At 41.8% G+C, this 13615-nt stretch overlaps 1 protein-coding gene across 1 annotated transcript in view; it reads left to right on the top strand.

Moving 5' to 3' along the window:
• The window catches only part of Sltm (SAFB like transcription modulator), a 50344-nt gene that overhangs the window by 30457 nt on the left and 6272 nt on the right, over positions 1-13615 (top strand). The window contains exons 7-17 of the mRNA XM_023712471.1: positions 950-1364; positions 1944-1993; positions 4005-4123; positions 5814-5963; positions 7198-7301; positions 7431-7597; positions 8211-8296; positions 8458-8621; positions 11393-11573; positions 12293-12417; positions 13422-13592. Coding sequence (XP_023568239.1) covers positions 950-1364; positions 1944-1993; positions 4005-4123; positions 5814-5963; positions 7198-7301; positions 7431-7597; positions 8211-8296; positions 8458-8621; positions 11393-11573; positions 12293-12417; positions 13422-13592 — 1732 coding nt within the window. The remainder of the gene's footprint in view (positions 1-949; positions 1365-1943; positions 1994-4004; positions 4124-5813; positions 5964-7197; positions 7302-7430; positions 7598-8210; positions 8297-8457; positions 8622-11392; positions 11574-12292; positions 12418-13421; positions 13593-13615) is intronic.

Raw genomic sequence — 13615 nt, forward strand, 5'->3', positions numbered from 1 at the left:
ATACGTGCTTACTGGAGCCTACCATGTGGCTCCCAAGCAGCCAGTCCTAAACATATTGAGCTACCGGACGCTGACTCGGGTTCGCTGCTTTGAGGAACTTGCCACTCAGCTGCCGGCAGGGTAGGGTTGGAGACCAGCTCTGCCATCACACCTGCAAGGACAGCAAGACGTGGTCAGTGCGAGGTTGAGTTCTTGAGCACAGGTCCCAGAAACGCCCCCCGTTAGACTGGAAAGGACCAGAGGAAATGCCCAACCTCAACACTGCGTGACATGAAGCTGCGGACTGCACACCTCACGTGCCCGACAGGCCTCTCAACTCTGTGGGAACACAAAGCATCTTTGCAAATGGCAACTGTCAACTGACTGGACAGGAGGAAGACTAGAAATGCCCAAGTTCATGGGCACTGTGGAGCAGGAGCATCTTCAGAGCCTTCGGTTGCAGTTTTCCATGCCATTCTGGACTTCCCAGGAGTCGAAGAAAGAAAAAGATGGGTCCCTAGAAAGTGTGAAGACATGACTCCCTCCTCTGGGGATCGTCTAGGAAGTGACTGGGAGCTTTGAATGCCGCAAGGGTTGTACAACGCATCTGCATCCCATGGAGGATAAAAATCGTCCACGTACCACTCACTCATTACCAGAAATGCTATCTTCAGGACGGAACTGTTTTCCTCACTGTTGTTGTCTGATGTTTGTATGTAGAGATCATTTTTCCCATGAAGATTAAGTGGCCCTGGGTAAAGGATTGTTGGTGGTAGTTATTGCCCTTGTGTTTCCCCCCATCTTCCACCGGTGCTAATAACTGGCTTTATATTTTCTAGGTCCTATTCTAGCATATGAGTATGAAATTGTTTAAACTTCTTGTTTTGCCATATTTATTCCTGTTAAATCCTCTTAGATATAGCAGGTTCTGGTGATGGTACACAAGAAGTATCTAAACCTCTTCCTTCAGAAGGGCACCTAGCTGAAGCTGGTCACACAGCTCCCGAAGAGATGGAAGCTAATGCGCCTGTGAAAGAAGCAGAGGATGACAACATCTCGGTCACAATCCAGGCTGAAGATGCCATCACTCTGGATTTTGATGGTGATGATCTCCTAGAAACAGGTAAAAATGTGAAAATTACAGATTCTGAAGCAAGTAAGCCAAAAGATGGGCAGGACGCCGTTGCACAGAGCCCGGAGAAGGAAACCAAGGATTATGAGATGAATGTGAACCATAAAGATGGTAAGAAGGAAGACTGCGTGAAGGGCGATCCTGTCGAGAAGGAAGCCAGAGAAGGTTCTAAGAAAGCAGAATCTGGAGACAAAGAAAAGGATACTTTGAAGAAAGGGCCCTCGTCTACTGGGGCCTCTGGTCAAGCAAAGAGGTTTGTTTTTCTATGTCAGTTCTTTACGATACTGAATTCCAGCATTCAATAAGATCACTCTACATTAAGGGGGTGGCTTCAAGACCATGTACAGTATTTAGTATCTTATGATCCTGCCTGTAATATTTTTGACCGTCATAAGTTACTGTTTTAAAAATTCAAGATCTTCATAATATGCAGTGTGTCCTGATTGTTTTGTCAAAATTTCAGCATATATTTGTTCTTTTTTTTCCCAATTGACAATTTTTTGTGTTTTATTTTTTAAAATCCTTGTGATGATGGTTAATGAACAACTATCAGTTCTAAGAACACAAAATGAAGCAAGTCCCAGTCCTGAAATCTGGAGAAGATGGCCATATATCCACTGAATAGAATTGTCAGAAAATCTAGATCTTCAGGCATCTTGGGGAAAATAACAGTGCAAGAATCCTAAGGGAGTCATTTGGTCAAATAAACTAATCTGGGCTTTTGGAATTGTTAATTTGTATTAAGAGTGCTACTTTGCAATATAGTCAACATCAAGCTGTTCGGTTTTTGTTTTTTTGTTTTCAATTTTCTTCTGGTGATTTGCCTCTTTAGCTCTTCAAAGGAATCTAAAGACAGCAAGACATCATCTAAAGATGACAAAGGTAATGGATATTTTTCCTGTTTATTTCAGTGATTATGTTACCTACTGTCACTAGAAAGGGGTAGTTGCTTGATTACCTTTGACATTTGGTCCTGGTGGTTTTACAGATTGAAAATTATGGATGGTCTTTGTTACTACTTTGTAGAGTTAGATTGCAGCAAACTCTGATTAAATCATCTTTTGCTTTGTAAATTGGTATGAAGATGTTAACAGCCCATTTGCTAGAGAAATTTATTATGTACTAAGCAGTTTATCACATACTGGAGGATGCTTTGTTTTTTTAGATTATAATTTCAGAAACCTGGTTAGTGCGGGTAGTTTGTAAGCGCATGACCTCTTTGCTTCCCTGACCCGAGCAGGAGATATGTATAATAAATAGTCTGTGGACATTTGTGGGTGTAGTGGTAAAAAGTAGAAAAACCAGTTTCTAACATTTTGTTTTACTTTATCTTTAGTCTTTAAATTAGTTTATTTTGTCAATAAACCTAGTAAATAATATTTTGATGCTAAAGAATTTACCTTGTATTTTTACTTCATTTTTAGTTGGTGGCTTTTCTTATGTAGGAAAATTATTTTACATTATTGTTAAGTATCAAGATGGCAATATTTGATGCCTTTTGCTATGGCAGAATCTGGTTATCTCATGCCCAGGAATGATGCAGCTTCTTCAACCTATGCACACACTGAAGCTGTAGCAGGGAAATACACCAGTCAGGTCTGGAGAGTCCTAAACACCTCTTGAATGTCTGAAGAAGGATAGTATTCATTTTTATAGTTCAGTGTATCTGTTTATGCTTTTAATAGTTGGAAATTATGGTGACCTAATATAGTAACTGACAGTTAAATTCACATTCCTTACAGTTTGAATTAATGAGTAACATACAAAATCTTATAAAATTTTATTCTTTAAATGTAGGGGGAGGTTTTTTTAAATTTTATTTTATTAATTTTTAAAAATTAATTATTTATTTATTTAGTGTGTGTGTGTGGCCAGCTCAGCCCACCAGGGGGCGGGGCTGGCTGGCATGTGGTGCTGGGGGATCGAACCGCGGTCCCTGTGCTTTGTGCTTTGCCAAGCTTGTTCCAAGTAGGTGCCTTAGACCACTGAGCCATCTCACCAGCCCGCTTTTTTGTTTTTATTTTTGCAGAACCGGGGATTGAATTTAGGCCCTTCCCATTCCAAGGAAGTGCTTAGTCCACTGAGCTATCTCCCCAGCCCCTTATTCTTTAAATTTAGTAACTTAGTACTCTTGGTTAAATCATACTTACTTTTCTGTCATTCAAAAGTATTTTCTAGGGGCCAGGGAGTTAGCTCAGTAGAATAAGTGCTTGCCTGGCAAGCGCAGGGGCCTGAGTTCAATCCCCGGTTCCGAAAAAAAAAAAAAAAAGAGAAGTATTTTCTATAATTTGATAAGTTACCTAGGTGCAAATTTTACTGGAGATACAAGTATATACATAGACTTTTGGTTAACATTTTATACGATGAAACAGATCATTTGGTGAATGGCCTTCTTAAGAATAGAAAAGTACTGGACCAGTGAGATAGCTCAGCAGCTAAGCACCTGCTTAGGCAAGCGCACGGACCGGGACTCAATCCCCAGTAACACATGGTGCGCAGGTCCTGCCCCTGGGCACACTGGGCTGACCATTGAGATGGAGGTGGTAGTGCACGCCTGTAATCCCGATGCTGGGGAGGCTGAAAACTGAATGGGAGCTGGGTAGTGAAACCTTGAACCAAATACATTAAAAGAAAAAAAAAAAAAAAAACAGAAAAGTACTGTCTTGCAGCTCATGTAGTTGGAAGTATGTAAACTCTCACGTTTATTTTCTCAGTAGTCACATTGTATATTAGTTTGATTTTAGTAGCACATTCTTCATAAGATTTCCAGTGTAGTAAGGTCACGTTATCAAAACTGAAAGAATTTCAGAGTTTGAAAGAACACTGTTTTTATAATTTTGCAGAAAACTTTCTGATTAAGATACTGAACTGTCTGATATTACATCTGTTCCAGGAAGTACAAGTAGTACTAGTGGTAGCAGTGGAGGCTCAACTAAAAATATCTGGGTTAGCGGACTTTCTTCTAATACCAAAGCTGCTGATTTGAAGAACCTCTTCGGCAAATATGGGAAGGTACATTCTCTGCACTTTATGCATCTTTCTGATGTCTGCAGTTGAAACAGTTTGTATTCAAAACAATACTATGTAAGTAGGTTTACTTTTTGTGTCCTTAGGAGTGTTTAGAGTGATAATTACTGAATTCCTAGGGAAGATAGTTAAGGGTCAGGGCTAAAGCTGAAAGGCGGTTCACACTTACTCTTGTTTGGGATGGGGGTGTGTCTTTGTATTCCACACTTAAACCCATTGTAGCTAAGGATTTAGGTTTTTTTGTTGCTGTTTGTTGGTTGGTTGGTTTGACACATTCTTAAGGTTGGTTTGGTCCTTTGGAAAATACAAGTAAAGACTGGGCATGGTGGCATGTGCCTCTACTCCCAGCTCTTAGGACGCTGTAAACAGGCAGATCACTGTGAGACTCTGAACACCATGTAGACTCTTCCCTAAAATAGAAAAAAGAAAGAAAAAAAGAAAAGAAAATACAAGTAGACTAGTTTAGGCAATCGGGTGTATAAACTGTACAGAAACAACCAATCCCTGTTATGGAGATAAACAGTATTAAAGAGGGTAGGGATGCGTGCATGTGTTTGTTTGTTTGGATAATCAAAACTAATGAATGCTAGGGAGAAAAGTGCCAGGTATTCTGAGAGAAAGGGGAGGTTTTACTCTGCCTCACTTAGCAGGAAACATTTCTCTGGCATTTAAGGGGAGACATAAAAAAGAAAGGAGTAGTAAAAAATACTCAGTGGAGAATTGCTGCTGTGGCCTGCAGCTGGTCTGTACTTCTTAGGACTCTGAATACTTTGTACTTAATATGATATTTAATAAAAAATGAAAGTGAATTAATCCTGCAGTAAACGCTCTTGTAAAAGCTTGTATCAGATGTGGCACACTGAGAAGTGCAGTGATCAGCTGATATATATATATATAATTCTTAATAGTTAAAAAAATTAAGACAAGATTTTTTTTTTTTTACACTTCAGTTGCTGTGGGACACATCAGCATTTCCTGAGTTGAGATAAAATTTGATGATTGCTGGTCACGCACACCGTCAGTAAACGAGGTTCCTTGTTTACGCCCCGGATCTCGGCTGTGTGGGCATGGACTGTTGCTCTCACTGTCCTCCTTCATGTGTCCCTGCTGCTCTCTTAGCCAGCCAGCCTATGAAGTGAAAGTGTTTGTTACTTTTATGTTGATGAAACAGTTTTGAAAGCATTAGATGGAAAATGTTGCCTTTCAGGTTCTGTGGTGTGCTTTTTTTGAGATAGGTTCTCGTGTTACAGTTCAGGCTGGCATGGAACTCACTATGTAGCCCATGCTGGCCTAAAAACTCAGAACAATCCTCTTACTTCAGCCTCCCAAGCGCTGCTATTACAGGTGTGCATCATCACACCCATCCTAAATTGGTTTGTGACTTGTTAGGTTACCACCTTGAATACTTACTCAGTTCATATTGGCCAGGTAGATGATGATTACAAGAGTATGAAATAATGGGCTAGACTGTAGCTCAGCGGGACAGTGCCTGCCTAGCAAGCGTGAGATCCTGAGTTCAATTCCCAGTACCAGAAAGGAAGGAAGGAAGGAATCATACTTACATGAATGTCTTATGTCTTCTTTTTTAATAGCGTAAGTTCTAAAGTTTTATGTTTACAAATGAGTATAGTTGTAAAGCTAGACAACTTTCTAAAGTCCATTCTCACTTTACTAGGTGCTAAGTGCCAAGGTGGTTACAAATGCACGGAGTCCTGGGGCAAAATGCTATGGCATCGTCACTATGTCTTCGAGCACAGAGGTGTCCCGATGCATCGCACATCTCCATCGCACCGAACTGCATGGACAGCTCATTTCCGTGGAGAAAGTAGGCCTGCCTTACCTTTTAGAGCAGAGAGGCTGAGGTGGTGGCAGATATAGGTCGAGCATCCCTAATCTGATAATCTAAAATCAGAAACATTTTTGGTTTTTTTTAGAGTCTGGGTCTCACTGTGTAGTCCAGGCTAGCCTCAAATTCACAGCAATGCTTCTAACTCAACTTCTAGGGTACTAAGATTATAGTCATGCACCACCACACCTGGCCAAAATCTAGAATTTGGATTTTTTTGGGGGGGTACCAGATGTGAGGTCAGGACCTTGAGTTTGTCAGGTCAGACAGGAGCTGAGCCACCGAGCTACACACCTCTATCTTTTGAGACAGTCTTACCATGTAGTTTTTACTGTCCTTAAGTCACTAAGGAGTTGAGGCTATCCTTAGACTTGTGGTGATCGCCTGCCTTGGCCGCCCAGATGATGGGATTATAGGCATTGCCACTACACCAAAGCCAGAATCCGAAGCATTCTGCGTGTCAGTAGTGTTCAAAACATTTTAAACTTTGAAGCATTTCAAATTTACATTTTCCAATTAAGGATGCCCTCCAGTGGAGGCTGTGGAAATAAACCTGAAGCCTTTCCTGTCCCCAGTTAGTTCAAATGAAAGATATTTAACCTGTATTGTTATTTAATTTATAACATTAAAAGAAAATCTTTTGCGGGCCTGCCGGTTAGCTCAGTTGTTTAAGTGCCTGCTCATCTAAACGCAGTCAGTTGCAGGATACCGCAGTTCAATCCCCAGCTCCACTTGCCTTACCAGACCTGCCCTTAAGGCAGCCTGAGCCAGCCCCACCCCCCAAAAGAAATCTTCTATTTATTTGGTATAGGGACTCACTATGTAGCTCAGACTTGTAGTGATCCTCCTGTCTCAGCCTTTCCAGCACTGGGATTATAGCACTACTATGCCCAGTTTTGGGGGCTTGTGCGGCTCACCTGGATTCCGGGACCGGCACAGCATGCCATACCAGGGATTGAACCCAGGCCCTTGTACTTGGCCAGGCAGGCGCTTAGACCACCAAACTATCTCCCCAGCCATGCATTCTCAATTTAAAAACAACTGATAGGAAGGAAGTAGGACAAAGAGTGATTTTTTATGAATTCACTTTAAAATTTATTTCCCTAATTTTTTATCTTTATTGAATTTACTACCATCAACCCACTTTTTATAATCATGAAAGACATAACTTTAAAATTTACAGTTTTTTTATTTTCTGGTTTAAACCTCTTAGGTAAAAGGTGATCCATCTAAGAAAGAAATGAAGAAAGAAAATGATGAAAAGAGTAGTTCAAGAAGTTCTGGAGATAAAAAAAATATGAGTGATAGAAGTAGCAAGTAAGGATTTATTTATTTTAATTTTGGGGAGTTGCTAGAAGAATTTTTTTTAAATAAGCAGCTAAGACTGTGTGGTGCCCTAACGAAATAGTTCTCAGTCTGTTTTCCTGTCTGGGCTGATACGGTCAGGACACAAACCTCTGTCAAGAAAGAAGAGAAAAGGTTATCCGAAAAATCTGAGAAAAAAGAAAGCAAGGATAATAAGAAAATGGAAGGTAAAGAAGAGAAGATTGACAGCGGAACAAGCGGCCAGACTTCAGAATTGATTAAAAAAACTGAAGAAAAAAAACGAATAAGTATGCTGTGTCTTTCTTCTCACTCCATACCCCCCCCCCTTTTTTTTGTACTGGGGATTGAACTAATGCCAACCACTTTCTAATGTACTCCTCAACTTTGTTTATATAAATTTTTATTTTTGTCTTTTTAAGATGGGCTCTCACTTTGCAGTTTATGCTGGCCATAAACTTGAAACAATCTTCCTGCCTCAGCCTCCCATGTGTAGGCATGTGCTACCAGGCCCAGCCTTTTTGTGTTGGTGGGGAACACTGATCCTGTACATCCCTGTGACTGCTCAGCTGTAGGAGTCCGCGCTCTGCCCAGAGTACAGAGGGCCTCACTGTGCTCCTCCTCTACTCTTGAGAAATGAGCGGGTGCTGGCAGGAAAGCTGCTTCACCGCCTGCTCTGAGAACCTCAGCTCTCACCTGACCTGAAGTGGTCGTTGGTGGGTAGTTTTGAGTTAAGATCTTCTGATAGTTATTGGGAATATTTATATTAGCAGGTTAAATTCTTTTAAACTCAGAATAAATAGATTTTTAATTTCCTATTGTTTTGAATATCTGGATAAGAAAGTATTTTTCACCAAAATAATTTTTGTAGACATTCCTTGGTGTATTTTTTCTCTCTTTCAGGTTCTAAGAGTCCAGGACATATGGTAATACTAGACCAAACTAAGGGAGATCATTGCAGGCCTTCGAGAAGAGGCAGGCATGAGAAAGTGAGTGGTGAGGATGATCCGTGACGCGTCTCTGGGCAAAGACGGCTCTTCTGTCTCCTGACTGTTCTTCCCTCCTGTACCATAAGGAAAGGGGTGCAGTAGTGACTTGAGCTTCTTGATGAGACTCACTTGCTTCTGCTGCTCTCACTGTGTTCTTGTAGATCCACGGGAGGAGTAAGGAACCCGAGCGGGCGAGCCTGGACAGGAAGAGAGACAAGGACCACAGGAGGAAGGAGATCTTGCCTTTTGAGAAGATGAAGGAACAGAGATTGAGAGAACATCTAGTTCGTTTTGAAAGGCTGCGGCGAGCAATGGAACTTCGGAGGTAAGAAGAGCCTTTGTTTTATAGTGTCTTTAAATGGAGGTACATTGTACTAGTGTCAACCACAGAAGCCTGCTGTCCCTTCCCAGTGTATGACTTTAAGTTGCACAGCACTTTACCTCTTAACAGCCTGCTTCTGTCACCTCCAGCCCACAGTTCTGGGATGCCGCTGACCTCAGCATTCAGCACAAATGAGGCCAGAGGCGGAGTGTCTGTCCCAGGGCCACAGCCAGCGAGTGGCAGTTGAACTCGCGTCTGAGTCATTGGACTGCAAATCCAGTGCTCCTTCCTCTAATCCACAGCACTGCCATGCAAACATGACCTTAAAGGAAAAACCCGATTCTGAGTTAGTTCGAATTAAGCTCCAGGGGCCGGGGAGGAGATGGCTCAGTAGGGTAAGCGCTTGACTGGCAAATTAAGCTCCAGTGTTTAGATCCTGTGTTGAAATTTTAACAAATTTAGCAAATAATATGTTCTCCGGATCAGTGCCCAAATGAAGGAAAAATTTGCTTTGTGAGCTTCATTTATTCAAACTCTTAACCCTCAAGCATTCTCTGAAAAGAAAACAAAAAATCCAGAATATTTCCATCTTTAGTGATAGACTCTCAACTGATCATGAGTTGCATTTTACCTTCAGATACATAAATTTTTTGTTGTTCAAAATGCCCTTGTGAATGTTTTATAGTATATTTTTCTAAATGTTAACCATCTAGTCCGCTTGCAAAATTTCAAGGATCTCTACCAAAGAGAGGTATTTTTAGCAACTTAGATAAAAGCATTATTGTACAAATTTAGCCAAAGGAAATAATCCTGCTTAAAACCTACACCCTACCTTTATACAGTACCCGCTGTGCTGACCTCATGAGTGTGGGTCCCACTCAGTGTTGTCCAGGCTAGATTTTGTGCTCTTGAGCCTAAAGAACCTTTTTTCCCCCCTACTGTGAGTCAAACTCAGGACCTTGAGCTTGCCAGGCAGGTGCTGTGCTGCTGAGCTGCATGCCCGGCCCTTAAGTGGGGGTCTTCCCCCCCGCCCCCCAGCTGGGACCAACCATCCTTGAACAGCATTGTATCTAGCCTGCTGCTCTTGTTTTTTTGTGTCTTCTTTTGGCTTTTCCCGCTGGCCTTTTAAGTAAGAGAGCTGCAGTGCCTTTTTTACTCTCCTGAAATGAAATTGACATGTAGCATACTTTCACAGAGAATTTCCGGAAAACTGATATGACTGAATTATAACATCAAGAAGTGAAAGTAATGTATCATAAAATACATACTCCAGAGATGAATGTTTGGGTGAGATTTTACCTATAAAAGATTTAATGAAGTCCTTAGTGTTTGTGCCATTTTAGATTCACTGAGAATGTGAAAAGCACAAACCCAGACTGACACTGGTCTGTTACACTGGTGAGTCAAACATGAAAGTGCTGTTTGTCTGTGTGCTTTGCAGTGCTAGACATCTTCTTCAAAGCAGACCAGCCTAGCTTGCATACACATACCTTTCTGTTGTTTTTACTGAGTTTGAACCCAAACCCTTGAGTTGTATTTTACACACACACACACACACACACACACACACACACACTTTTTTTTAAGAGTCCTGCTGAGTTGGCAGGCGTAGCCTTTAGGTTGTGATTCTCCTGCCTCTGCCTCTCAAGTATGTGGCAGTGCAAGCATGTGCCACCATTAGCATTTTTTTAGGATGGAGTTAAGTTCTAGGGCCTGATTTTTGCTTTTTAGTTTTTTTTTTTAAGTAACATGAATGTCAACTGTGACATTTTAAAATTACAAGGCATGTTGGATAATCTTTGCTGTGTGGGACTGCCCTGAATTGTTTCCTAAGTTACCGAAGAGTCTTTGGTCCCTAGCCATCAAATACTAGTAAGAGCTTCATTTTTTTTTTTTTTTTTTAATCTTTCCGATTAAAAGGTTTAATAATGAAACAAGGTTTCACTATGCAGTCCAGGCTGTCCTTAAACTCCATGTGTATCCCAGGATGGCCTTGAACACCACCTTGGCCTCCCAGGTGCTAGAATTAAGGCATATGCTACCACACCTGGCCTTTTGTGCCACATCCTCTGGCCTTGGGGTCTTTTTTATGATTAAAATGCCACAGTAGTTGCTGTGGAAGTCACACTCAGCTGTTGAGAACCCCTGGGCTGCTAGAGGAAGACACTGATAAAAAAGTACCTTCTGTGAGTCAGGACACGAGGAAGCAATGAGAAAGATGTAACTGTAATTCAGTTCAATAAGCATCAGAATGAGCCCTGATTGAAAACATTACCAGGAGCAGGAGCCAGAGAGCTCCAGAAGAGCCCTCTAAGGCATTGTGTTGTATAGCGTTTATTGTTTATAGTTGTAATCCCAGACCATCAGAGTAAAGTATGTTGTATTTAAGGAGATGTAAGAAAAAGTTACATGCTGAAAACTTTTCTGTCCAAAATAGTTAATTAGAAGATACATCTTTATAAATTCACATATGTAGAATATATTCTTAACATGTCAATTAATGTGCTGTTATAGTGGGCATTTTGTTTAAACAGGAATCATTTTAAAGCCAACAACTATAACGATGTAGCTGTTTAGTTGTAGTCTTATAAATAGTGACAGTATTAGAGTCTGTTTCAAGTCTTTTTTTGAATTCTTTCCAATTATATTAAAGCTGTAGAGATTAAGTTGAAGTTTAAAATTGCCAACCTCAAGGAATAATTAAATTCAAAAGTTCTTCTCTTTCACACATTGCTAGCATAATTTAAGCATTTCTAAATACTGATTTTTGTTAGACGAAGAGAGATTGCAGAAAGAGAGCGTCGAGAGCGAGAACGATTTAGAATAATTCGTGAACGGGAAGAACGGGAACGCTTACAGAGAGAGAGAGAGCGCCTAGAAATTGAAAGGCAGAAACTAGAGAGAGAGAGGATGGAACGCGAACGCTTGGAAAGGGAACGCATTCGTATTGAACAGGTGCAGTCAGAAAATCTTTTCATCTTAAATAACTCACCTTTTTCAAACCTTATGACTTTGTCCTGAAATTTGCTTTACTTGTGTAAAGCTTCTATAGAATGAATTGAGCTAATGAGTTTTTATGGGTCCCCAAAAGATAATAGTGACTTGGACACTAGTTAGAAATACATCTAACAGTGAGTGATTTGCTCAAGTAAAGAGGTAACGACTCCAGCTGTGCGGCGTAATGGCAGCTGAGCAGCTGAGCACAGGACTGGGCACAGAGTAGCCGAAGCCGAGGCTCACTGCGTCCGTCTAGGATGTAAGTCTTCCTTACATACTGTAGTGGGATGACTGCTCAAGGCTGGAAGGAAAGAAAGCCTCTCTTGCCTGGTTGCAACCCAGTGTTTAGGGCACTCACTCCTAGTAAATATTGAGAATTCTATTTCTAATTCTCTTCAGATGCTTTCATGAAGTCAAGTGATTAGATGAAACCTGACCTTCCCCAGTATTTGGCTGCTCTCAGCACCCAGCCCCTACTCTTTAATAATGCGGACAGAACAATGTCTGCCTGCAGCCTAGATGGTTGAAATGAAAGCCACTTGTCCCAAGCACTCCTTGGCCTGGTGCTTGCCTAGGCTGGTTTCTTAGTGACTTGTGACTGCTTAACGCTGGTTGCATGTTGCTTACCTTTCCTCTTCATTTTGTATTGGTTGGTGTTCTTCCTTCTGTGCCTGAAGGAGCGGCGGAAGGAAGCTGAAAGGATTGCTCGAGAACGAGAGGAACTCAGGAGGCAGCAGCAGCAGCTTCGTTATGAACAAGAAAAGAGGAATTCTCTGAAACGGCCCCGCGATGTAGACCATAGGTAGTTGCTTCCTTTCTTCCTTCCCAGTTATGCTTGCTACTGATGCCTCTGAAGTGGAGGCTCAAGGTTGCTGCCCTGGAGTTGAAGTCCTGGCTGGCAGCAGCAGGGTATGCAGGGTGTTCCGCAGGAGCAATCTTCCTTTTCCAGTTTCTTGCTTGAGTGCCAAATAATTTCTGTCATGACTGGAAGTGTGCAGTCACAGTACATTTTGATAGTGGGTCTCAAACTTGGGCCATCTGCAGTTTTTATCAGTACTGCAGGTGGTCTTAAGAGTGGAAGTTGGGCTAGCAAGATAGCTCAGAGCACTGAGCACCTGCTTCGGCAAATGCAGGGCCAGGGGTGGGGTTTCACTCCTGATCTCTGACACCACATGCTGAACCAGCCCTGCCCCTGAGTGCACTGCGACCAGGCGTGGTGGCACAGGCCTGTAATCCCAGTGCCAGGGAGGCTGAAAATAGAATTGCTGTGAGTCTGAGCTGCATAGTGAGACCCTATACCAAATACATAAAAAAAGAATGGGCCTCATAAACCTGGAGAGACTGCATTGTGGGTTCTGATGTGTGTGTGTGTTCCTGTCTGTACTCATTCCCATTAATTTTCCTCCTGTAAACTGTGAGTCATAGTTGACTGTGTGGAGAGCTAGGTGGAGGGAGGAGCTGCGCTTGGCCCTCAGCGGGCCTCTGGCCTTTCCAAAGCTAAAGACCTCTCAGTAGGTTCTAGACAGTAGTCAGAGCACGGCCAGCGCCTCGTCACATTGTTCCCACTTAGTGGTGTAAGGACAAGTGTTTTCTCACTTTTTTTCTTTAAATTCTTCTATCATGATATGACCTTTCATGATTTAAGGGTCTTGCTGGCCCACATGGCTAGCTAAGCACATTGTATCTTGGGTTTAAGTAGCTTCTTGTGTTCACAGTTCTAACATCTGGTGTGCATGAGTCCAAGTGATTATTGTTTATTTATTGTAAAAGTCACTTTTATAAATGAACAAAAATTTCTCTTTTAAGGCGAGATGATCCTTACTGGAATGAAAGCAAAAAGTTGTCTCTAGATACAGATGCCCGATTCAGCCATGGATCGGACTATTCTCGGCAACAGAACAGATTTAATGACTTTGATCACCGGGAGAGGGGCAGGTTCCCTGACAACTCGGCAGTGCAGTCTTCCTCTTTTGAAAGGTAAGCAGTGCCCCATGACAGTG

Source organism: Octodon degus, unplaced genomic scaffold (genome assembly GCF_000260255.1).
Source record: "Octodon degus isolate 3935 unplaced genomic scaffold, OctDeg1.0 scaffold00026, whole genome shotgun sequence".
Lineage (NCBI taxonomy): Eukaryota > Metazoa > Chordata > Mammalia > Rodentia > Octodontidae > Octodon > Octodon degus.